Source organism: Carcharodon carcharias, chromosome 6 (genome assembly GCF_017639515.1).
Source record: "Carcharodon carcharias isolate sCarCar2 chromosome 6, sCarCar2.pri, whole genome shotgun sequence".
In the NCBI taxonomy this organism is placed as follows: domain Eukaryota; kingdom Metazoa; phylum Chordata; class Chondrichthyes; order Lamniformes; family Lamnidae; genus Carcharodon; species Carcharodon carcharias.
In genome coordinates this window covers 27,034,936-27,060,557 of record NC_054472.1, presented here as the reverse complement: position 1 = coordinate 27,060,557, position 25,622 = coordinate 27,034,936, and the positions used below count along the sequence as shown (strand labels likewise).

Genomic DNA, 25,622 nt, shown 5'->3' with positions numbered 1-25,622 from the left:
TCTTCCTCTTCCCTATTTCACCATCCAGAAGAAACTGATGCCCTGGGAGCTATGTCATAGGCAGATAGTCTACAAAAACCTTGGCATAAAGCCACAAAATCAAAAAAGGCCACAAAAGTTCACATGACATAAAAATACTCAAATGATTTCCTAAAAATCATTTAGGAGTTTAGGCGGTAGTCTAACGCAGGATTCAGCTAATGAACAAGCCAGATTGTCTGAATCGCTCAGCTGAATTACTATCTTAGAATCCACCTGTGGTGGGTGGGGGGGTGGGGGAGGGGTTGCAGGTGGCAGGAGGAGGGGTGCACCTTGAATAACTTGCATCATGGAAGGACGCTGAGCAATGTTCCATGGAGCAGGATAAGGCTGTGGATGGTCAACTGTCATGAGATTTGGTGAAGACAACTGTAAAATTACTTAAAATAACATACATTCCCCAACTCACCCCCCCACCCCCAAATCCACTTTCTGGTTAAACCTGACTAATCCCAAAGTTTTCTGTGCAACGGCTTTGGGGGCAATGTTTGACTTTGGGTGATAATATAAAACAGGTGAAATCAATTCAGGTTCATTCACATCTCTCCTGATTTTCATCTCCATTGACCTCATGTTTTCTCGCCCAAATTACCCAGCTTATGTCTTATTTTTGACCTGAAAGTGCATGTGCTTCCTTCTACCTCATTTTTTTGCCTGAAAGTCAGGGAAATAAACGGGATTATTCAGTGATAAATGCAAGTACGTTTGAGCAGAAGCTTGAGCAAATATACAACTTGACAAACTGACACACATTTGAGGGCACCTTGCGTCTGGATTGCTGACTGCACCCAACGCAGAAACTTTTCCCTAGGAAATATGTCTTTATTGCTGTTACAATGAAAAATCTGGTTGGAATTTGAAGAGAGGCTCTGAGCAAGCACAACTGGAGGACACGTGCATCAGATTCTGTAACTTCGGGGTGCGGACATTATTATGAGTGGAAAAGCATTCTGGAGGAGGGATCAACAGAAGATCATAAACGATTGAGGAGATTTTGCCATTTATTTTCCACCCGTGTTTCACTTACTCCCAAAATCCTGCTATCTTTTAGGCCGCCTATTTGGTTTGCAGCCCAATCACAAGGGCTCCTGGGCGTAAAATTCCAGCCTGGAATCCATCTTGGTCCAGAGGAAAAAATAGACATGGGACTGGTTGGGATATTCACAATGTTGCCATTATTAAGTAATGGGTGTTCAGTTAGCACTTAATCATTCTGGATTCAAGTGCTGACAATTTGGGCCAGCAGAGAGACGGGAGAGGCTCTCCGTCTGCACGAAAGTGCTGGCAGAGGCCCAAACCTGCAAGTACAACACCCTGAACCCAGCCTCTGCCATTTAATTGGTGTTTGGGATGGGCGGGGGAAGAGGTGAATGGGCTCTAAATTGCACATCTGTGGTTCACGGGGGCAGCTGCACATATAAACCAGCAACAATCATGTGATTTTGGTGAACTAGGTGACTGAAACCCAAAGTGTGCAGATTACACTTGGTAGGAGCAGGACTGAACATTGTGAGTTTGTTTGGAAAGCCAAGGTACATTCTTGGAGAGATAAGGATCCCAGTACACCTTTGGGAGAGGTCAGGTGCCCTTTGGGATTATTAAAAGTAAACATGAATGTGTGTAAAAAAGTGCATCAACCTACTGGGACTGTCAAAGGATTTAACTCTGCTGGGCTTTAAATTTTAAAAAAATATGTGGCTATTTCACTCTGTCTGTTGACATAAGCCTGAGGGTTATCCTTATAGGATTTGTGCTGCATGACTGATTTTACAACCTAACTTTATCACAGTGGGATGCCTGTTAAGTGAGCAGTTTGATTGACAGCTCCAAGTAGTTATAGAAATGTTTGTTTTCATAAGAGATTGGTTGAATGAATTTCAATGTATTGAATGCTTTTTTAAATCAATACATAGTTTTTAAAATAGTGATGCCATCAATAGACATAACTCTATTTTATAGTCAGCATGGCTCCTGACGTTTGTCCACAGTGGGTATAGGTAAGTTGACATGAAGGGGGTAAAGGCAAAGGGTGGTGGATGGAGGTATGGGCTGGCATGATTTGGCGCTAAATTGGTATAGGGGCTATAAAGGACTATGAGGATGAGATGAGGCATGGATTGGCATGGGGTATGAGGGCTTGTGGGTTCTCATGGAGGGTAGGGGGACCAGGGGCATAGGTTAGTATGGAAGTGGTGGGGGGTGGATTGGAGGGCATGAGGTGGCATGCAGTTTGTGTGTGGGGGAGTTAGGGGGTGAGTGGTGAGGGCTGGATGTGTTTTTTAACTTGTTATTTTTCAATCTTTCACACAGCGCCGATTCACAGAGGCAGGCTTTATGGCTAGGCCGCCTCCTCACCCAGCAGCCACCACACTCGTTCCAGGGGCGGCGGGCCTGACTTCTAACCCAGCCTGTCCCCCGGAACAAAAACCCCAATTTCAGGGCCTCTTTTTCCCAGATCGGGTACGTGGAGCCGTGAAATGTTCCGACTCTGCGCACCCAACCCGGGAGAGAAAGTCTTTGTTCTCTTCAGTCGAGTGGCACTCGAGTGCAATTTCCAAACTGGCAGTATATGCATTGTTTGTCTGTTTACTTCTCACATCAGACGCTGCCATCAGCATTGAATCAATTTTTGGGTAAAAGCAACTGCATTGACATGCTGGAAAGCAGTGGTGAGTGGACCCTGGAAAGATAGTAGCAGCAATACACGTAAAACCATTGGATGCCTGCAGAGGGCAAGATAGAAACCAGCAATGGGTAGGCCCAACTTGGACATAAGGATGATACTGAAAGATGGTGTGAGGGCGGGAGAGAAAGAATTAGATGGGAGCTGAGGGTAGGTAATTTACAAATACTTAAACACTCAATTTAAATTATAAAATGTGATCTAAATATAAAGCTGGGGAGAATACCCATTTTAATTGACTCACAATCCTAAAGTAATTTGAAAAGTAAATTGCTAGGCTTGCCTGTTGCAACCAATTGGGCAACTGTATTCACCCATTATTGCTGGTTGCATTGAGGTAAAAAAAAGCGTACTGAGAGGATTGATCTAGACTGCAGACTGATTAAACCTTCTAATGTAGTGCAACTGAGGGAACTGATGTTGACTGAGACACGAGTGACACAGTAAGATATTCTTGTACACGCTAATCTTGGTTGAAAACAGACAAGTTAACAGTGATGAATAAAAAATAGGCAATTTACTTATGGCTAAGATACCTTAGTGCAACTTAACTAAAATAGAATAATTTTTTAACATGTTTGAAAACGTACAGAAAAAGGCCATTGTAACATTTAAAGGGCATTACTGATGTGTTGTCCAGTTTTCCTAGAATTAGTGAGTTTTACACATGAAAAGATGTCGAAGTATCATGACAGCAATGCAAGGAGTGTCAGAATGCATGGGTGTCACAGGCATTTTCCATGCAACAAGAGGAGAGAGTTGAGAACGCCTTGAGCATAGAGGATCATGACCTACAGTTGATGTTAGTTATCCTTCTACAAATATTGCCTTCATTAGCATTTTTGATTTTTTTTTGTACTTGGGCCCCCAAGTCTCTGAACCTTCTGTTTCTAGCTTTTCAACATTTAAAAGTATTCTTCTATCCTTTTAGGTCCAAAATGAGTGACCTCATATTTGTGTACATTGAAATCCATTTGCCAGTTTTCCCCATTCATTAACCTATTATAATCTCTTTAAAGGCATTAGAGAGAGTGCAGAAAAGATTCACAAAAGTGGTTCCGGGGCGAGGAGCTTCAATTACATAAGCAAATTTCAGAGTTGAGACTGCTTCCCTTGGAGGAGGCAGTTGAGAGAAGGTTTGATAGACATAATGAAAATCATGAGGGGTCTGGAAAGAGTGGGTTGGGAAAAAAACTGCTCCCACTGGTGGAAGTGGGCACAGATTTATAGTAATTGGCAAAAGAAGCAATGAAGACATAAGGAAAAAAACTTCTTCAGCAGTGAGATTGAGATTTGGAATGCACTGCCCCAGGGTATGGTGGAAGCAAGTTCAATTGAGGCATTCAAGGAGGAATTGGTTATTATCTGAAAATGAAGAATGTGTAGAACTACAGGGAGAAGGTTGGGGAGTGGCATTAGGTAAACTACTCCTTCGGAGAGCCAGCACATACACAATGGCCCAAATAGCCTCCTTCTGTGCTATACTCATTCTATGATTCCGTTTTCTCGTCCAATAACAGTTTCTGTGACCCTTTAGACCTTTCACTCTGTACTATCCTGAGATAACCTAGCTCAAGTCCAACAATTAACCCTAGTTAGCAGTAGGACAGCGCACAGAGAGTTAGAAGATCCCCATTTCATTACTTGAGTAGGGCTGTATCAGCAGGCAATGTTATGATAAATTAATTCATATTTAGAACATTTACAGAGGAAAATACTGTGTAAACTTAGGTAAAAGGCAACACCATGACTTTGACTTTTAAAAAAAATTAATTCTTCATATACCTCGTGGAAAAGTCAACCCTAAGTTTCTCAGGGATTTAACCATGTTGTGCACTGATTACTTATTACTAATTGCTATGGTTAATTAATTTTAATAAAAAGGGAACCTTTAGATTTTCCCTCTTAATTTTAGGAGCAATCTTCTTGCCAAACAACAAGACCAATATGTAGCAATGGAGTAGTGGTATTGTCACTGGACTGGTAATCCAGAGACCCAGGGTAATGCTCTGGGGACCCGGGTTTGAATCCCACCACGGCAATTTGAATTCAGTAAGAATCTGGAATTAAAAGTCTAATGATGACCAAGAAACCATTATCGATTGTTGTAATAACCCATCTGGTTCATTAATGCCCTTTAAGGAAGTCCTTACCTGGTCCGGGCTACATGTGGCTCCAGACCCACAGCAATGTGGTTGACTCTCAAGTGCCCTCTGAACAATTAGGGATGGGCAATAAAAGCTGGCCTAGCCAGTGACACCCACATCCCATGAATGAATAAAACAAATAAAAAAACCACACAATCCATTGCGGTGCTTTCGAGAAAGAATAACAAGCATGCAGCTCAATTTAAACTGGAGGGAAAAGAAATAGCAGAATGGGTTAACAACCATTGGCAAAATGGTCATATTACCACCAGAGGAGTCATCAGGCTCTACATCCTCAGAGGGGCAAAGAAAGATGGTATTCCAGGGTTCAAGGTCAGTGCCAGTTGCTGCACAAGACTTATGAAAAGGCAAGATTAGCACTCAGTCAGAAAACAAAAATCTCAGTGTCTGCTACCTGAACCTGATGATGAAAATCACCAAATTCCACCCATTTGTCACCCAACAACGGGAGAAGAATGCATTACGATTGGACTGCACTGGAAATGTCAATGAAACAGTGATGAACTTAGACATGCCAGCCAACAAGACCATGACCAAGACTTGTGGAAAAACCCTCCTTGTAAACACTGTGTCCACTTGCCAACCAATCAGCGCTCTCTTCTCATGCAGTATACATTGTTGTTCCCTTTACAATTTGGTATTCTTGCGAATTGTCCTGACAAGTGCAAGATGAAAAACTTCGACAGCGTGCGTCTTTTCAGCAAAGTTTGAAATGTTATAAAATAAATAAATGCTGGATAATTAATATGAAGTCTTTAGTGTTGTTTATTTTTATTTTATTCCTTTTTGGATTTCACTTGGGTCTCAATCAAGCAAGCATGACAACACCACAAAAATATTACCTGCGTAAAAGCCAACCCCATGGCTTTTGGCCTAAAACACTGACCTCAAAAATCTGACTTTTACATAAATACATAGGGGACAGATACAATGGAGGACATTAACTATGTATATGGCATGGGAACAGTCCACAAGGAATCTTTATTTTTTTTTCTAGTGTCAAGTTTTTCTTTGTTGAAGTCCAAAAGTTGAAGAAGCCTAGTTCCAGACTTTCTTAGTTTCTTAAAATTTAGCCTTTCGGGTGCAGGTATCAACCTTGTAGTATATGAGCCAAAACTCAGTCAAGTGCCAGGCAGTTAAGACTAGAACTATCGAGCACTCCAAGATTCTGAATTTTTATAAGTTTAATTGTTTTGCTGTTAACAGCCAATTAAGACAAGCTTTCCAAACGTATATTTATAGGTAGTCAGATAGTCAGTGGATGAGCTGATGTGGCCACTATCATGGTCAATGAAAGGGCTATATCATAGCCAATCTGGCACTAAAACACATCATCAGTCGCAAACCTGTCCAATGTCAAAACATTAATAAACCCCCTATAAACAAAATTCCAGATGCACAAAGCCATTAGCTGGAACAGTCTGCAGAATTTCACACTGCTGCCAACAATTTGAAGAAGTTGAGTCATTATTGTGATTCAGGTTGGAGTGCCCAGGCCCCTTTGAAGCACAAACAACTAGTCTCATGAATGCCACTGCAGGTTATTATTTTTAAACACATAATTTGTCTTAACTAATTCTTGAATGCATGGCTGACTTGAGGGGGCTCAAACTGGTCACTGAGGTCATAGATGAGATGTATTGATTTAGTTCATTAAGATCTATGGGGCAGTCATGGTCTACTACCTAGAACATCAGTGCTACCGTGAGCTTCCATAAAGGATATTTAGGGCAGAATTTTCCGTGCCCATTGGCGTCGGGTATGTTCAGCGGTGTGAGTGGACAATAGGGCGAGAAGGACAAAAATTGGTTTCATGACATTGTGAAACCAGTTTGCAATTGTCCACTCTACCTGTCAATGGCGGGCTGCATTTCCTGCCACCAGGCATCGCTTCCTGATGTTCCCGAGCTTGCCATTGTAGCTCCAGCAACTGCAACAAGACCGTGTCCAGAGGCGCGTCATCTGACTCGGACTCAGCAGATTTCTGGCCTGCAACAGTCCTCTTGAGTGTCGGAGACTTGAGAAGTCCTTGCCATCACCTGTTGTGGATCAGATAGTGTGATGTGCTCACCACGTTGTGATCCCAAGGCTACTCTAAAGCTAGGTCCCACCGAGGTGCATGTCTCTGAGCTGGTGGAGGGTGTGGGTGAGCGCGGTGGTAGGTCTTCAATGACGGTGCCTTCAAAGGTTTCTTTGGGGCTTGAGTCAAGTACCTGGTTCCTGGACCCCCTTGGCTGTTTCCTAGATGTGCCTGCAAAAGCAACAAGAGATAATTACTGCAGCAATGGCCTGTGAAACAGGACACATCACTCACAGTGTGGTTGTCTGATGGATGTTGCACTGCTGGATCCTCGCTTGGTAGAGCACTGCCGACCTCACCATCAGCACAGGAACGGTCCAGATCCTCGGCCGGCCAACTGGATGGCTCTGTTTACAAAGTCCGTGAGGACCTTGATTTCAGACATTCCTCCACCAGTTTATGACCTCTCCCTCCTGGTGGGTGCCAGCTTGTCCCACATGAATAAAGGTGGAGACAGTGTAAGCAGGACGCCTGCCAGGCATGTGTGGATGGTGAGTGGTTCCATGGATGGGATGAGGACAATGAAGGTCTGTATGAGAGAGTGAATGACGGTGTCCCTTGAACTGGCAGTGAGATACCTGTGCATGTGATTGGTTTGTGTGTGTGGTGTGTGTGTGAGTTGAGAGTGATGAGGAGAGTGACTTACCCTGGTGGAACAGAGGAGATCATTCAACCTTTTTCGGCACTGGATGGCTGTCCTCTTTTGCAGGGCATTGGTGTTTACCATCGCTTCCACCACCTCCCATGCTGGATTAGTGATGTTGCTGCCCCTCCTGGGGCCAGAGTGGGGGTAGAGAACATCACAGTAGGCCTCCACTGCATCCAAAAGGTGCATCATTAAACCGGGGGAGCTGCAGTCTTATTGCCTTTCGGGCTCACATCTTCTTTGCAGCTGTCCTGGGCTGGAAGTCTAAGAGGTGTGCGTGCAGATGCACTTTAAATATGGCCCCCGGCATGAAGAAGCAGTGAGGTGATGGCGTGGCGGGCAAATGAGAGCCCCCCAATCATCGAAACGGCATGTTTCCCAGGAATGCATAATTAATGTGGCAAGACTGGGGTGATACAGTGTGAGAAGTTACCATTGCAGTCAGCAGGTAAAACATCATTTTTCTGGCCGCTACTGCACTTAGTGCAAATCTGGGACGGTTCTGCCTTAGTCCCCTACAAGTTCTCTATCACGCCATTGAAAAGATTCCAAAGCCCTGAATCTCTACAGACTCCATACATTTCCCTTAACAAGAGCTAGAGCAACAACCAGCAGTGGACCAGTGACTGGAGGCAGGGACAAAGTGGACAAGAATATGATTGCCCAGGTTATGCATTATTGCAATTGAAAGCTAAAAAACTTGCATTGATATAGAAATTTTCATGGTCTCAGGACGTCTCAAAGTGCTCTGCACACAATTAAGTACTTTTGAACTGTAGTCACTGTTGTAAAGTTGGAGGCAGTAATCAATTTATACATAGCAAGTTTCCACCTTTTTATAGTGATCTTGTTGAAGGATAAATATTGGCTAGGACACCAGGGATAACTCACCAGCTCTTCTTCAAAGCAACGCCCTGGAATCATTTATGTTCAGCTGAGAGGGTAGATGGCACTTCAGTTTAGCATCTCATCTGAAAGGCAGCACCTCTGATAACGCAGCACATCCTCAGTACTGCACCGGACTGCCTGGGTAAATTTTGTCTGCCAGTCTCTGTAATGGTATTTCCTTCCAAATCTGAGATGCTTCCAGTGAGCCACAGCTTACACCCTCACAATCACAGAACTTCTGGTTACCATCTGTTTTGCATAACTCAAAGTGTATGCTTTGTTTACTTAGCTCTTAGACAATTACTGAATTGTTTTCTGCACAATTATAGTCCCTATAGGCTCACTGCAATGCTTATAGCGGCGACAGACCTACATGAGTCAGAACTAGTACAGTATTGAGTGCCAACCAGTTTCTCATGTTACGCTTGATGTATTCCACTAGTGATCTGAATAAAGGGGACATTTTGGAGGTTTCAGAACTCTTTGCCTGTAGCCATCTCAAAGAACGTCACTATGGTTTCATCAGCAGGTGCATTCATGAGATGCTCTTGCTGTGCCCATGCTTGCAATAAGTGAAAAGTGCACTGCAAATAACACTGGCTCTGCCATGTGCTGAAAGCTACACTGCAGTGCAGATAATCAGTTATGTGGGACATGGCAACAATAAGTAACTGTTCCACACCATACTTCAATGTCCTGTGTAAGGAGACACATGAATCCTCAGATCAATGCTGTTTCTACCAGCCTCTATTTTGAAGCAGAACAATAACAATCTCCTTTGAACTAACTGGGTGCACTTGGTATGCTTGGCCTTTGACCTTTGTCAGGTGGACACTCAATCATGACTACTGCTACCCAGTTCTCAAAATTGCTTGGTATTTCACTTTATGCTTCCTTAGCAACATAACTATCTATTTCATCCTACCGTATGTGCATCAGTGTCGGTGTCTACTTCAAGTGGAAATGGTGGAAATGTGTGATGCTGTTTGGACACAGCTGATGGTCCACAGTGTTAGGAAATGAAACAAACTGACAATTTTTAACCTGACATTTCAGAATCATGCTTTGAGAAAATGCAGCCCTGGTTGCTTTTCTTATAAAAAGTTGAGAGACATTTTCAGACTGCGCTAGCCAAAGGCAGCAAGGCGACTCACTCAGACAGAGCTATCGATGTTTGAAATAGCCTGGGAGCATCAGATTGTCAACTCAGCCAACTTTAGTTAAAAATCGAAGGAATACCTACTCGTAGCTTAGGAACAAGATTACTGGAAGGGACGTTGGCCTGTATGAGAGACAGTGACTTTTAAATTTTGGTCCTGCAGTCGAGAGAGACCAGCATTGCAATCTTAAAGGAGGGAACCTGACTGAGTGCCGGAAGAAGAATTATCAACAGGAGGGAACCCTACAAATGTCAGAAGTTGGCCTCTTCAAAGTGATTGTATAACCAGTTACTTATAACATTGTAATGCTGGAGCATCGTACTGTTAGATATGGCTAAAGCATTCTAGTGCTAGGAGCCAAGCAGTCAGGAATTATGTTATCGTTTAAATCTATTATCGTTTGTTTAAATAACCTTTATTAAACATGCAACCCTTTGAGTGAGTCATTAACTTATTCTCCTGTAAATCACAGGTAAAACAATCTACAAGTTTGACTATAAAAAGGCTCACAACAGCGTAGAGACAGCAGGTGATACATTGTAGGGATGGGGGGGGGTGCTAATTTTGTATTAATTCATTCAGGCACTCACCCTCATTAAAGTGAGTACAAATGAGAAAATTAAAGCTACAATGTCATATTCCTGTCTCCAAACCATGCTCATTGCCAAAGAATCACCAAGCTGGGAGTCTTGCAACATTATCCTCCAATGGATATGTAAATGAGCACACTTATCCATGAGGGATACTTTGTGTGTAAATGCCTGTGCCGACAATAATCATGAGAGATTGGCAGGTTGATTTAACATATCTTGTAAATCTCAGAATATATGGTTAATATGATACCTGGTAATAGCTCTGTGTTCTCATTTAATCTTTACACTGTCAACACTTTCTGCATACTTCCTTCCAAATTAATGAAACATTGACTCTTGAGATCCAGCCAGTTCCTTGCTATCTTAGGATCCGCTTTTCTGATGCACTAAATTATCTTTGAACAAAAGAGCAGTGGGGATTGAAGTTAAGTGAATTGGCCCATCTAAATTCTTTCCCACAATATATTCTTTCTTATCAAAGTGGATAAAATGTAATTTGCACAACCCTGACATTTTGATTTCTGGTGGAAGTGATGTGCCTGATTTGAGGCATTATGTGCTCAGTCAGATTATCAAATATGCTGTCCTTTCAAACGATGTTTGGCAGCAGAAATGCTAACAATCAACCTCCAATACCTCGCTAAATCCTTGTTAACCTTTCTTTGGGTCAGTGCAGTGATTTAGTGCAGGTATCTTTAACAATTATCCCCCATGTCGATGTGTGTCCTCTGTTCTGGTTTTAATATTCACCAGTTTGCAACAACTTGCATCTATATAGCGCCTATAATGACATAAAAACATCCCAAGGTGCTTCATAGAATTTCAATCAGAAAATAATTCACTTGAAGCCAAAGGAGATATTGGAAGAAGAGGTCAAACACTTGGTCAAAGTAGTAGGTTTTAAGCAGCATCTTAAAGGAGAGACAGATGGAAAGTCAAAGAGTTGTGCAGAGGGAATTCCAGGGCTTAAAGCCAACGCAGTTGAAGTCATGACCGCCAATGCTGGAGTGATGAAAATTAAGGGCACACAAGAGAGCAGAATTGGAGGAGTACAGAGATCTCAGAGGTTTGCAGAGTGGAGAAGGTTCCAGAGATATGGAGGGTAACACCACAAAGGGATTTTAACACAATGATGAGAATTTAAGCAAAGGTATTAGTGGACTGGGAGCCAATGTAGGTCAGCAAACACAGGGGTGATAGGTGAACAGGACTTGGTGCAAGTCAAGCTGTGGACAACAGAGCTTTGGAGGGAGAAAAACAAGGGATTGGCTTGGAGAGTACTGGAATGGTTGAATCTGGAGGTAACGTAAGCAGGGATGAGTGTTTTAGCAGCAGATGAGCTGAGGGAGAGACAGGCGATATAATGGAGGCAGAAGTGTCTTGGTGATAGAGAGAATATGGTGTCGGAAGCTCATATCAGGGTCAAATAGGATACCAAGATTGTAAACCGTCTGCAATCCTTTGTCTACTTTTTAAAAATCTTGCACCTCGTTTACGATGCATTGGCAGTTTCATGTCTTCTTTGCACAATAAACCAATAGTTTACCCCACCAAAAAACGTTACCCTCTCACTGTGCTTACCAGCATCTGTGGTCTTGTCACAAAATAAGCATTTCTCCACTAATAGTCAGACATTTTTTTCAAAAATTGTACACTTCGTATAATTTGACATTGCACCTCATTAGCACCTTAAGAAACCTTAAAGGATGATGATTGCAGCTACAACGTGATTGACAATTACTTTACTGTTGTCGCTAATAAAATTATACTCTCACAACCACATTCTCAAAAGCCATGCATTCCAGTGATTTTATTCCCTTTTTTAAGCATATTTGAAAAAAAAAAATACCTTCTTACCATTTTGCAAAAACATAGATGGAATAAGTGAGAAACTGATATTAAAAAGGGGCAAAAGACGATGTCATTGAGAATAGCATTAAGACAAATCAAAAACCGAGAGGAAAATAAGACTGAAACAAGGGAAAACCCACATAATTTTTTCCCACAGGAGTTTTTCTGAAATACATTTTTGGAATTGGGGGTGTGTACATAAGCAGGTGAAGAACAGGTATTTAAATAAGCTAGAAATCTCATTGAATATTTGGATTAAAGCTCATCAAAGGTTGCTATTAGTAGGAAACCTGACTGATACTGTCCCTTATCTGTGCAAATAGTGAACTGCCTGTTATTAAAACCGTCTTACAGTTCAAAATGATTATTTACAAAAGGTATATTGATTAGCTAGTGAGTGAAATGACAATCAACAAATGCGTTAGAACATGTGCTCCAAAGATAATTATCACTGCAGCTTCCCTTCCTTTATACAACATCGTAACAACATGTTACTCTTAGCTCAATCCTATCACGTCAAAAAAATATTAAATTTTTAGCCTGTTCACTGCACTCTACAATGGTGCCAGTTGTGAGGCAGCTGGTGCCACTGCCAATGCTATGTGACAGACACAGCCCACATTACAAACTACATTATAAAATGCAGTAATAGTACCTCAAAGGCATAGTTTACACAATGTCAGAGAATGATAAGGCTTTACTGTTCAATGACAGTAATACTAATTGTTGCCTAATGTTAAACAAGTGCCACCACATCTGTAAAATCAATAGCTCCAGCTCACCCTTACTACAAATATCAACACCAAATTATCTCATAGATAAAATATTTTCATCTTTTCTAGCTCTTTTTTATTTTGCATGCTAATATGGATGGGTTTACATTTCCGAAATGGCCTGAACTTCCTCAAACTGTAGATGCACATCTAATTGCTTACCTGACTCACAGGCAAATGTCTTTGATGTTTCATCATGAAAGATAATTGCCACAGCATGTTTCTTTGTCTCACGGGGCAACCTGCTTATGTTCCTGATACTGTGCAGCTCAGTTACCTGGAAGCAAGAGTTAGAATAATTATAAAAATAGCACAATCTTTCATTTGATGTTCCATAAAGGAATATAGCACTTTTTTTTAAAAGCAAAATGCTGCAGATGCTGGGAATCTGAAATAAAAACAGAAAATGCTGGAAAAACTCAGCAGGTCTGGCAGCACCTGTGGAGAGAGAAACAGGATTAACGTTTTGAGTTCGTATGACTCTTCCTCATCATTCACCCTCCATGAACTAAAGCTCTTCCAAAGCTCTGCTGTTCACAGTTTGACTTGCACCAAGTCCTGTTCACCCATCAGCCCTGTGTTTGCTGACCTATGTTGGTTCCCAGTCCACTAATGCCTTGATGCTAAAATTCTCATCATTGTGTTAAAATCCCTTCATGGTGTCACCCTCTGTATCTTTGGAATCTTCTCCAACCTGCAAACCTCTGAGATCTCTGTACTCCTCCAATTCTGCTCTCTTGTGTATCCTTATTTTTGTTGTGTTTTTTTTGTGGTTATCAGGCTGAGGAATGTTAGAGATTGGAATATTTTAATTTTGGGGGCATGCAGTAGTGGCAATGGACACTCCCAGATCATGTGCAGCAAAATCTGGTGCACAAGAAAGCTTTCCTTTTCAATCCCCTCTAACAATAAACTTTAGGCTCAAACTTTACAGAAGCAAATGGTACGATTTTGTTTCCCATTCTAGTTATCCTCACTGCCTCTGAATAAGATTGACGATATGGTGTACCATATTATAGACAATTTGCTGTTGCTTGGCCAATGCTCACTAAGAACTGGGTTGGGACTGCCCAAACGCATTTTCACATTGCATTCTTATAGCCGGTACAGGGAGATGACTTCCATCACATCTATGTAGGCCAGACTGAAACCAAAGCATTTTCCATTCCCTAAAGCACACTGTTTTCTATGAATCAACACCAAAATAAATGTTGATAAAAGGAGTTCTCACATGGCTCAGTTAAAGAAATAATGACACGTGTAAAAGTGGCATGAAATAATACAGGAATATGATAAAGTATCCGCCTTATTACAGTAGTAGCACTCTTGTCTCTGAGCCAGCAGGTTCTGGGTTCAAGCCAACTGCAATGACTTGTGAACATGATCCAGGCTGACACTTCAATGAAACTACTGAGAGTGCGCTGTACTGTTGGAGGTACTGTGGTTTAGATGAAATATTAAATGGACGCCTGTCTATCTTCTCAGACAGCTATAAAAGGTGTCATGGCATGATTCAAAGAAGTGTAGGGATGATCTCTCTGGTGTCCTGGCTAATAACATGACAAAAACAGGTTATCCAGTCAAACATTTTTGTTTTTGGGATCGTGCTGTGCACAAATTGGCTGCTATGTTTCCTACATTACAACAGTGACTATACTTCAGAAGTGCTTCATTGGTTGTGAAGTGCTTTGTGACCTCCTGAGCTTGTGAAAGGCCCTGCATAAATGCAAATCTATATATATATATATATATATACACATATATATAAATATTATAATCACAGAATTTCTAACTCTAGAATTACCCCCATTTCTTTTTCTGATTAAAAATCAGGAAGAATCAGTAAGATCTACAATCCTCTGAAACCACTTAAACACTCTAGAAATTTGAGGAGAATGTGTTACTAGCCACACTTTTTGCCAGCCTCCCTCTTCATATCTTCTGTAAACCTCATCTCATCCGAAACTCTGCTGCCCATATCCAAACTCTCACCAGATCCCATTCATCTGTCACCCCTCTGCTCGCTGTCCTACATTGGTTTCCAGTCTATGAAATCAATTGCTGAGGTGCTAAGCTCTGGGATCCCTTCTGTAAACTTCTCTGTCTATCCACCTCTCTGTCCTCCTTTAAAATATTCTCTCTTTGACCAAGCTTTTGGTCACCTATCCTAATATCTGCTTCCTTATTTGGCTTGGTGTCAAAATTTGTTCAACAATACCACTGTGCATCATCTGGGGGTGCTTAAATCTGTTAAAGGTGCTATACAAGGCTATTTTACAAAAGAATGGTCACGACCCTCGAGATCCGATTACTCAAGCCACTTGAACACTAAGCAAGTAAATTGACTGACAACAATGAGAAACGGTCCGTCCACTCTCTGCTGTTCACTGCTATCGGTCAAGGCAATAGCAGGGTAGGGGGTGGTGGGGCAGCGGGAATACAGTCTTGGTTCCTGCTCCTGACTGCCACTCAGTGATCACTGTTGGCAACTGCAGGTTATGCAGAGATATTGACTGAGTGCAAGTTCAGGATTTACTGTCGTACTGCCTTCCCCTCACCCACAGTGCACCAACACTCTCATGATTGCTGGTGAAGTGCCAAAGGGCTGCTGAGCATGTGGAATCGCATCGTGAAATGAGTCACAGCTTTCAGGACAGAAGGGGAGGAAATTGAAAAGGACAATGATTCATTTTCTTATTTCTGTCATTCCTGGGGACACTGATGGTTGGGGTGATGGCTTCGAATTGCTCAGATTGACACTGCTGGGGAGATGAATTAACACACGCGTATTTGAAACTGAGGTGGCTGGAGTGAATGGCTGACTGTACCTATAATTTAATTCCCTCACACGATCAGTCTCAGTACATCAAACTGGCACTCTTGATCATGCTATCAGCAGTTACTCTTGAAGTCAAAATGCTAAAAATATCCAAACTGTCAAAAGAAAAGGGATGTTAATGAGAAATCTTGGTATCTGCTGAATGTATTTTTTTCAATGGGTATTAATGGTGACAGTCACAGGCTTCAGTCTTGGACAGTATTCCTTAAGACTGAAACCAAACTCTTGGTTTTTTAAGTGAGACTATCAGCAGATGTCTCTGAGGTTTCCCCCAATATCCCACCAAAGTTGTGACCAGCAACAGAGAGGACAACAATGGAAATTTACCTGCAACAATGTCAAGCAACTTTTATAATAATTAAAACAAAAATTGGCTTAAAAACATATCTCAGTAATGGTAGTGCTATTAAAACAGTTTACATCAATTCTGGTGCTTCTGATAATCTTAATGGTTTAAAATCCATGAGGAAACTATGGTCCAGATCTTCTGGTCTCTCGGTGGCTGGATGTACCCCAAAAGATGCAGTGCAGAACCCTGTGGAAGTCCCAACGCACTGATTCCCTGGGAAATTTGAACCTCCAGTGAGCAATTCCCAGGACCCTCAGAAAAATCCTCCAACTCTGAGTTAGAATTGGAGGCTTAGGACAGTTTGGGCTTAGTTACCTGAACAGTTACCCAGGAAATGTTTGACAGAAAAAAAACCTAGGCTAACCCCTATGTTATTATACAACTGACCACTCCCCCCGCAATCACTGACACTGTTGCCCCTCCTGACTCCCCTCTTGATCCCCCCAGCTCCTCCCGGCCCAACCTGACTAGCCCCCATGCCCCTCGGCTCCCCCCATGACAACCCGACTCACCTCCCCACCCCCCGTTGTGACTTGACCAGTCCCCAACCACCAGACTCCACCGCGTGACCCACCCTGACACCTCCCGACTGCCTGGCTACCCCTGCGACTCAACCTCACCATTTGACTAATCCGCAACCCGACCTAACCTGAACCCACCAACTGTGACTGCACTCCTTGGAAGATTCAGACAAATACTGCAGCAGCACGAGAGAGCTGCAGCAGCTGGTGTGAGGCCACAGGATAAATTGAAGGTGATTAGGTTTGTGAAGTGATCCACAAGCTATAGAAGGTCCTGCTCTTGCCTCTGATCTGACCTTTCTCTGTCAGAATATGTCTCATTTTACCTGGTGCCCCAGTACATGGCACATTGAGACAGCCATTGGTGGTGGTGGTGGGTGGGTGGGGCGGGGGGGGGGGGTGAGCACACGCAAAGGGCATGCTATCCAGCAACAGTACTTGATAATAGATTGTTGATCGCCTTATACAGGAGAATCCTTTCATGATTCCAAAAAGGCTTGGGAGGCACAAAGGCACGTGGGATCTAGCATTGAGAAGCTGGTTATAAGTTGAATTGTTACAAAATATCTGAACAGAAGACGGCATAAACCTGGCTATAGGGAAACATCAAGGTGTCACAGAAATAGCTGCAGACCATCAAGGCAGCCACTGGCTGTAGGTCAGTCCTGCAGGGCCCATTATATCAGGAGGAAATGTGTTCTGCAGCACCCATTTCACAAGGATGATGAGCTTGTGGAACACCATTCTGGCTCTTCATGTAATTGTTACGAGCTCCGTTGTATTAAATAAAATCCAGGCCACTATGATCATTTTCTGACCCCTTAACAGACCTCAGTTGTGTGTGTGTGTGTGTGTGTGTGTGTGTGTATGTGTGATCCTGCCCTATATTCAGTCCTGCACAGAGGTGTACTTCAGGGATTAAAAATCACTATTACCACTATTCTTCTAAATGGATTGGTTTTCTCTATGCTACCCAAATCCTGTCAAAATTCTGCACATTACCATGCAAATCAAAGATTGCAGATGAGAACAGCAATACATTTATTTACAATGAATCAAAAAGGTGAGTTTCTAAACTCCACACATATTCAACATACAACAGGTAGAATCACAATATGTTAAAGTCCAAAGGGATCTGCACATAACTCCAACGTATCTAGACCTCATGCATGCTTGCCCACATTCTCCAGCAGGTCCTTGAAGCTGCACTAAACTGGCTCAGCTTGCTCCCTATAACTGTTGTGGTATACCCACTCCATAATACCCCACGAGGGTTTGCCACCTTCTCTCTCGCCCTCCCTGCCTTCTCTTTTCATGGTATCCAGGATTGGGAGAGGACAATCGGAGGTCGGCAGACCATTGCTATGGAGTGAGAGCTGAGGGGTCCCTCTAGAATTTATACTGAGTGAGCTGAGTTGAAGAACATAAAAATGAGTAACCGTGCGAGAGAGTCAGAAAGCAGCTGGAGATTCCACGGCATATAAGCATGGCAGGGAGCCAGGAAAAAGAGCCAGGGAATGGAAATGGGGCAGAGAACCAGGCGAGGGACACGGGGAACGGAAGCAGGTCCCAGAACTGGGGCAGGAACTAAGGCAGCAGCAGGTAAACGCAGCCTTAAAACTATTTTAATATTTCAAAGTACAACTTCATCCTAGGGACTAGTACCTTATCGAATATCTCATTATATTGATTTTGAGATAGGTTTAAACCTTGGGGAAAAGGCAGGGTAGTGGCACTAAGTGAATTGCACTTGCAGGAGGCTGGCACATATATGAGGGGTCAAATGGCCACCTCATGTGCTACACCCATTGTATGATTCTATACGTTAAAAGAAAGCCCATAGTAAATCAATCGCTTTGTAAAAACATCTTCAGATGGAATAGGTAAACTTCAGCAGATTTAATAGGTGTAATACTGACTGCCATCCAGTTTATTTTCTCTCAAAACTTCCTGTATTATCATATTGTATTTTGTCATTCCCTCAAGCAGAACGAGAAATACAACACTTTGTCACAAAATGCCAAAGTTCAAATTTCGGATTTTATCCCTTTTAATGTTGATAGACATCCCAAGACATTTTAGTGAGAGGCACAACCAAAAAAAAATAATGTCAAAAGGGGAAGATATTAGAAGAGGTTAGGACAAAGAGGGGAGACGATAGCGTAGTGGTATTGTCACTGGACTAGTAATGCTCTAGGGACCCGGGTTCAAGTCCCGCCTCAGGATCTGGAATTAAAAGTCTAATGATGACCATAAAACCATTGTCAAGTAAAAACCCATCTGGTTCACTAATGCCTTTTAGGGAAGGAAGGATCTTTGTAAGGATGTTAAACCCTATTATCCATAAGAGCCTGGTTTACTTACCAAGTCTGGCCCCATGCAATTCCAGGCCCACTCTTAAATACCCTCTGAAATGGCCTAGCAAGCCATTGGGGCAGCAGCAGGTAAATGCAGCCTTAAAGCTATGTTAATATTTCAAAGTACAACTTCATCCTAGGGACTAGTATGATATCGAATATCTCACTTTATTGAGACAGGTTTAAACTTTGGGGAAAGGGCAGTGGCACTAAGTGAATTGCACTTGCAGGGGGCTGGCACAGATATGAGGGGTCAAATGGCCACCTCCTGAGTTGCAACCAGCGTAGCCCACATCCTGTGAACGAATAAAAGACAAAAAAGGTGTGCTTTGAAGAAGGTTTTTTAGGAGAACAGGGAGAGGATTGGAACGGTGATAAGTTTAAAGGGGGCAGCACATCCTCGACTGATGCCTGAGATGGGGGAGGGGTGGTTATCTTATGAGGAATGGCTGGACAGACAGCCTGGGCCTGCATCCACTGAAGTTTAGAAGAATGAGAAGTGATCTTATTGAGGGGGCTGAACGGATGTGGGAGAGATTAGAACTGGGGCACACAATTTGAAAATAAAGGGGACTCCCATTTAAGACCGAGATGAGGAGAATGTTTTTTTTCCTCAGAGGGTCGTGAGTCTGTGGAACACTCTTCGCCAGCAGAAAGCAGTGGGGGCAGGGTCACTGAACATTTTCAAGACAGGTAGATATATTCATGACTAAAAAGGGAATCAAAGATTTTCAGGGGGTAGGCGGGACTGTGGAGTTGGGGCCACAATCACATCAGCTATGATCTTATTGAATGGCGGAGTAGGCTCGAGGGGCCAAATAGTCTACTCCTGCTCCTAATTTGTATGTTTGTGTTTATGACAATAGATAGTATACCATGGTCACAGCTGCAGTGATGAAGAATATTATTTATTACTCTGTTTTTGTACGTGTGTGGAAATTGGAAGACCATGGAAGTAGAAAAGAAACAGGGCTGAGAATTTGCAGAAGACAGCTGAGAGTTAAAGGTCAATGCTAAATGATTGCAATAGAATTAGTTGATAGTAAAAGACTCAGGTGGGAGATATTAAAGACAATAAAAAGCAGGAAGTCAGATAAAGAGAAAGACTTCAATGAGGCAGAAGCAATGAGAAACGGAATCTGAAAATAAAAGCTAGAAAAGGGCTTAAGGAATAAAAATGGTGAAGAAAAATGAAACTATAAAACAAATTGAAGCAAAAAGCTATGGACTGGTGTTAATACAGTTCATGAAGCTTTATTACCTGATTTTTTTTTGTAGTTATTACCTCCAATTAATGACCATCCTAGAGATAAAAGTACAGACCATAAGTATTTCCCTGACAACTACCAAAGATGCTCTGTACTTGGTCAAGTCGAGGTACATCTCTTGGAGGTGGCCATTAGAATGACTCCACTCATTCATGGATAAAAGCCTTTCTTCCCAATACTAATGATATTAAATGGGACAGTAAGGCTGCTGACCCCATTTGGAATGTGTTAGCTTCTATTAATGTCAGGCCAGGGCATTCAAAAATGACCTCTTTGTGTGAAGAAAATCTTCTTGATATCAATCTTCTCCTTTACTTGCTTAAGGCCATGGCTCCTTGTTGTACTCTTGCAATTTAATTGAAAGTTACCTTCTGAAAATTGGTTGCCACCCAACTTCTGAAGTGAACTCAGTGACAACCACAAAAAACCGTGTTGAAACAGATGGGCAAGTGAACCACACACAACTGGTTCACTTGTGTCACTAAGACACAACCCGCATGCTGGGAATGTCAGTCACATCACAAGAGGTTGTGTGCAAGTTGCAAAGGAGATGAAGATCAGCGGTGGACCTACAATGAGTCTGGAGTCGTGGAGGGAGGAGAGGAGAAGGATGGAGGTTGGGCAGTGGCTGGCAGAGGTCTTCAGCTTTAACGTGGAGCCAGGAACAGCACTTCTGGCTCCACACTCAGGTCAGCAAAAATAAAAGTTACTTATCGTTTTGATGGCAGCTTCCAGCAGCCCCTTTAAGGTCAGCCTGTTTAGCTGCTATGTACTCGAGGAAACTGAACACAGCAAGCTGTAGACAATCACAATCTAAGGGGCCTGAAATAGATGTTGGGCCCACAATTCACATGAGTAATCTGCCAAATGGCTCCTATAGCCCGCAGATGTCTTTAGGGCACTCCAAGGGATATGACTCGCAGTGCGTAATGGGTGTGGAATGACAGTATGCACACCGATTGCATACTGGACTTTTCAACACCTGTTTTTTGATCTGAAAAATTAGCATTATGTAATACAATTTCGAGGCATCCATTTTCTTAACATTTACAAGCTAACATACCTCAACAAGGCCACACCATAGAGATTTCCTTTCAAGGCTGAAAAGACCCCATATTTCTTTAATCTTCCTCACAATTCATAACCTTAAAACTGAGGGTCTGTTCTAATCCTCTCCTTTGCTTCCACTGTTTGAATGTCTCAAATTTGAAGATGATATCAAATTAAGAGAGGTGGTGGAGTCAGAGAATGTAACTCAAAAATTACAAAAGGAGTTGCACAACATTTCTAAGTGATAAGAACAAAAGCAGATGGAATTTAATACTGACAAATCCAGAGAGTTGCACACAGGAAGGTAACACAGATACTTGATGAGAAGAATGCATAGAACAGTCCCAGTTTGTGTTTGGCCATGGCATCATATGGTTTGATCAGTACTACAGACATACAACTGTACAGGTGAGGTTGAGAGTGACTGCCCTTGACATCAAGGCAGCCTTTGACAGAGTGTGGCATCAAGAAGCCCTAGCAAAACTGAAGTCAAGAGAGTCAGGAGGAAAATTTTCCGCTGGTTGGAGTCATACCTAGCACAAAGGAAGATGGTTGTGGTTGTTGGAGCTCAGCCATCTCAGTTCCAGGACATCGCTGCAGGAGTTCCTCAGGGTAGTGTCCCAGGCCCAACCACCTGCAGCTGTTTCATCATAAGGTCAGAAGTGGGGATGTTCACTGATGATTGCACAATGTTCAGCACCATTTGTGACTGCTCAGATACTGAAGCAGTTCATGTCCATATGCAGCAAGACCTGGACAATATTCAGAATTGGGCTGATAAGTGGCAAGTAACATTCATGCTACACAAGTGCCAGGCAATGGCCATCTCCAACAAGAGAGTATTTAACCATCTGCCCTTGACGTTCAATTGCATTACCATCACTGAATCCCCGGCTATCAACATCTTGGGGGTTACCATTGACCAAAAACTGAACTGGACCAAGCATATAACTAGTGTGGCTACAAGAGCAGCTCAGAGGCTGGGAATTCTGTGGCGAATAACTCATCTCCTGACTCCCCAATGCCTGTCCACAATCTACAAGGCACAAGTTAGGAGTATAAAGGAATACTCTCCACTTGCCTGGGTAAGTGCAGCCCCAAAAACACTCAAAAAAGCAAGACACCATCCAGGTCAAACCAATCCACTTGATTGGCACACCATCCACCATCTTAAACATTCACTGCTTCCACCACTGACGCACATTAGCAGCAGTGTGTACCATCTACGTGATGCAGTGCAGCAACTCACCAAGGCTCCTTCAAAAGCACCTTCCCCAAATGTGTGCCTTTACCACTTAGAAGGACAAGGGGAGCAGATGCATGGGAACACCACCACCTGCAGGTTCCCCTCCAAGCCACACACCAAATTGACTTGGAATTATATTGCTGTTCCTTCACTGTTGTTGAATCAACTAACACCTTCTCAAGGATAATTAGGGATGGGCAATAAATGCTGGCCTAACCAGCGATGCTCACATCCCATGGACAAATAAAAAAAGGCACATATTTGGCTATTTAGTTGAATGTTCTATTGGGTCTGTTGAATTCTACACTGGTTGGACTTATTAGGGTAGACCTTGATTTTGAGGGATTGATTTAAAAGCCAGAAAGATATAAAACGGATTGCTGATTTGCTATCACCCGCTTCACACAACTGCACAAAATCAAGATCTACCCCTATTGAATGTCAAATCTACTGAAACTCCTAGGGGATAAAACTTGGATAGCACCATATTCCGGGCACAGGAGTTGTAATTCACCTGCCAACTGTGATTCCGATGGTGGTAGGAAACAGGCAAATTTGGTGCTGCTACCTCATTTATCTAATAGTGGCATTAGGCCAACTGGCTCCCACGTTGCTCACTGCCCCTCCTTACTGCCCGAGCATTCAGTGTTATGCTGATAGGGTGGCTGTACCACGTACTTCAGTTCTTAAAGGCAGTCTGTCCCTCTTAAATGGAAGCTACACAGAATTACAGGGGGCTGTTGCTGGATACTATTGCTGCAATTTAAACAAAGTGAGAGCTTCAGGGTCACGGATGTGGCGTATCTTCATGTAACATCTCCTAACCAACATATACCAATCTCTCACATGGAGCTCACTGCACCACACCCCCGTCACTCACCCAGCAGCAGTCCCTGATACTTAGGTCTCATGCCCAACAACCTGATACTTTACCTCATCTTCACACACAGTCTAATGCTGCGAGCTTCACAACCAACCCTCGCTGCCTCCATATACCTCCAACGATTCAGCTATTGCAGGCTGATCACCCAACACAGTGCTTCCGCAAGCACTGACATTCTGCTCTCGCTGGGCTGAAATTTGTCGTAAGCAACGGGAACTTAACATCAGGACCGCTTTTGGGTCCTGGCTCCACTAGAATTCGTAGCACATTCAGGCTGAACTTTAGTCGAAGCGGCTAATTATTAGACTTTCCGGCTCTCCTCAAGGAGCTTAACAGGCCATTAGTTGGAGGCGAGCCAGTTCCTGACACCTCCCTCCCACCCCCACGCTCTGCCTTCACTTTGAAAATTCTAACACGTCCCAAGGGCGTCTGGATAGACACGCCATCCGGAAGCACAATTTTCAAAGCACGCCTGCACACGGGCCCAACCCCACTCTTGTGCCCGGAATATGGTGCTATCCAAGTTTTATCCCCTAGGAGTTTCAATAGATTTGACATTCAATAGGGGTAGATCTTGATTTTGTGCAGTTGTGTGAAGCGGGTGATAGCAAATCAGCAATCCGTTTTACATCTTTCTGGCTTTTAAATCAATCCCTCAAAGTCAAGGTCTACCCTAATAAGTCCAACCAGTGTAGAATTCAACATGTTGAATCATCCAGATTTCTGCAAGCAGTCCTGCATTCCAATTAGACAAGGTGACAGAAATGTGGCCTCTGACCCATTCTCAGTTCTCTTGCATGCAGAGTTTGACTAGCTAAACTGGCAATCAAATTCTAGCTCAACCTAGAAACTTCCCAAATTGCAACTCCATGACCTGTTAACCTATGACCTCATGCTATACCCTGGGCCACTTTAATATCATACTGAATCTTCCCACCATCCAGAACAAAGGTCAACAGTGATTCCCACAAAAAGTAGAGATATCTGACTCAAGGGTTGCAAAGCAACAAAAGTGTAGAAATAGCAACCTGGAAGCTGGAAGGACTCCTAGAAATCCAGACAGCGAAAGCTCATGTTATCCAATGGGCTGTAGCTGAGAACGCTCTCCTGTACTCTTATGGAGCTAGCAGCCATAAATCCTGGAGGGTCTCACTAGCGGGTCTGAGAGTAGGGAGGATATCGCAACTTCAAATTAAAATGCAGTACAGGTGGGGATAATCACATCAGAGTGTGCCTTTGATCTTTTAATTCGGACTCCACTTTCCTGGGGAAGGCTTTGGCAGGATCAGGTCAGTTAAAATGGCAGGGTAGGGGGCAGTGGTGTGAAACAACGGGGGCAGGAACAATGCAGAAAGAGCACCACACAGATTTGGTCCCTCCAAAGTTTCTGTGCCTATTCCCTTACTCACAGGGGAATCAAACCGAACTATTATCTCTCAATAACCCTCAGTCTTGTTTCTTAACAGGCGACTATCCAATTCATTTTCAAAGGGATCAATTGGTTTAGATTTTTTTTCTCTGGCAGCCTGTGCCTTGTCTTCATTATCCTCTGGGAGAGTAACATTTCTTCCAATTCCTAAATCGAGGGAAGGGCATGATTGGCCATGGCTGTGATGCCTTCTACTGTTGGATGGCCTGCTGAAACTTGCCACCTCAGGTCACAGACACGGGGGACACACCAGATACCAGACAGAAGCCTGCTTAAAGCCATCAAGCATTAGTTCCTTTAGGAGTAGATGTGGTGGGTGGTTGAGGATGGAGGAAGGAGGAGGGAGGAGGGAGGAGGAGGGGGAAAGAGGGAGGAGGGGGAAAGAGGGAGGAGGGGGAAAGAGGGAGGAGGGGGAAAGAGGGAGGAGGGGGAAAGAGGGAGGGGGGGGAAAGAGGGAGGGGGGGAAAGAGGGAGGAGGGGGGAAGAGGGAGGGGGAAGAGGGAGGGGGGGAAGAGGGAGGGGTGAAGAGGGAGGGGTGAAGAGGGAGGGGGGGAAGAGGGAGGAGGGGGGGCAAGAGGGAGGAGGGGGGAAGGAGGGAGGAGGGGGAAGGAGGGAGGAGGGGGAAGGAGGGAGGAGGGGGAAGGAGGGAGGAGGGGGGGAAGAGGGAGGAGGGGGGGAAGTGGGAGGAGGGGGGGAAGTGGGAGGAGGGGGGAAGAGGGAGGAGGGGGGAAGAGGGAGGAGGGGGGAAAGAGGGAGGAGGGGGGAAGAGGGAGGAGGGGGGAAAGAGGGAGGAGGGGGG

General features: G+C 43.4%; 1 protein-coding gene across 1 annotated transcript in view; it reads right to left on the bottom strand.

Moving 5' to 3' along the window:
• Positions 1–25,622, bottom strand: part of dok6 (docking protein 6) — a 425,625-nt gene that overhangs the window by 146,633 nt on the left and 253,370 nt on the right. The window contains exon 3 of the mRNA XM_041190321.1: positions 13,044–13,158. Coding sequence (XP_041046255.1) covers positions 13,044–13,158 — 115 coding nt within the window. The remainder of the gene's footprint in view (positions 1–13,043; positions 13,159–25,622) is intronic.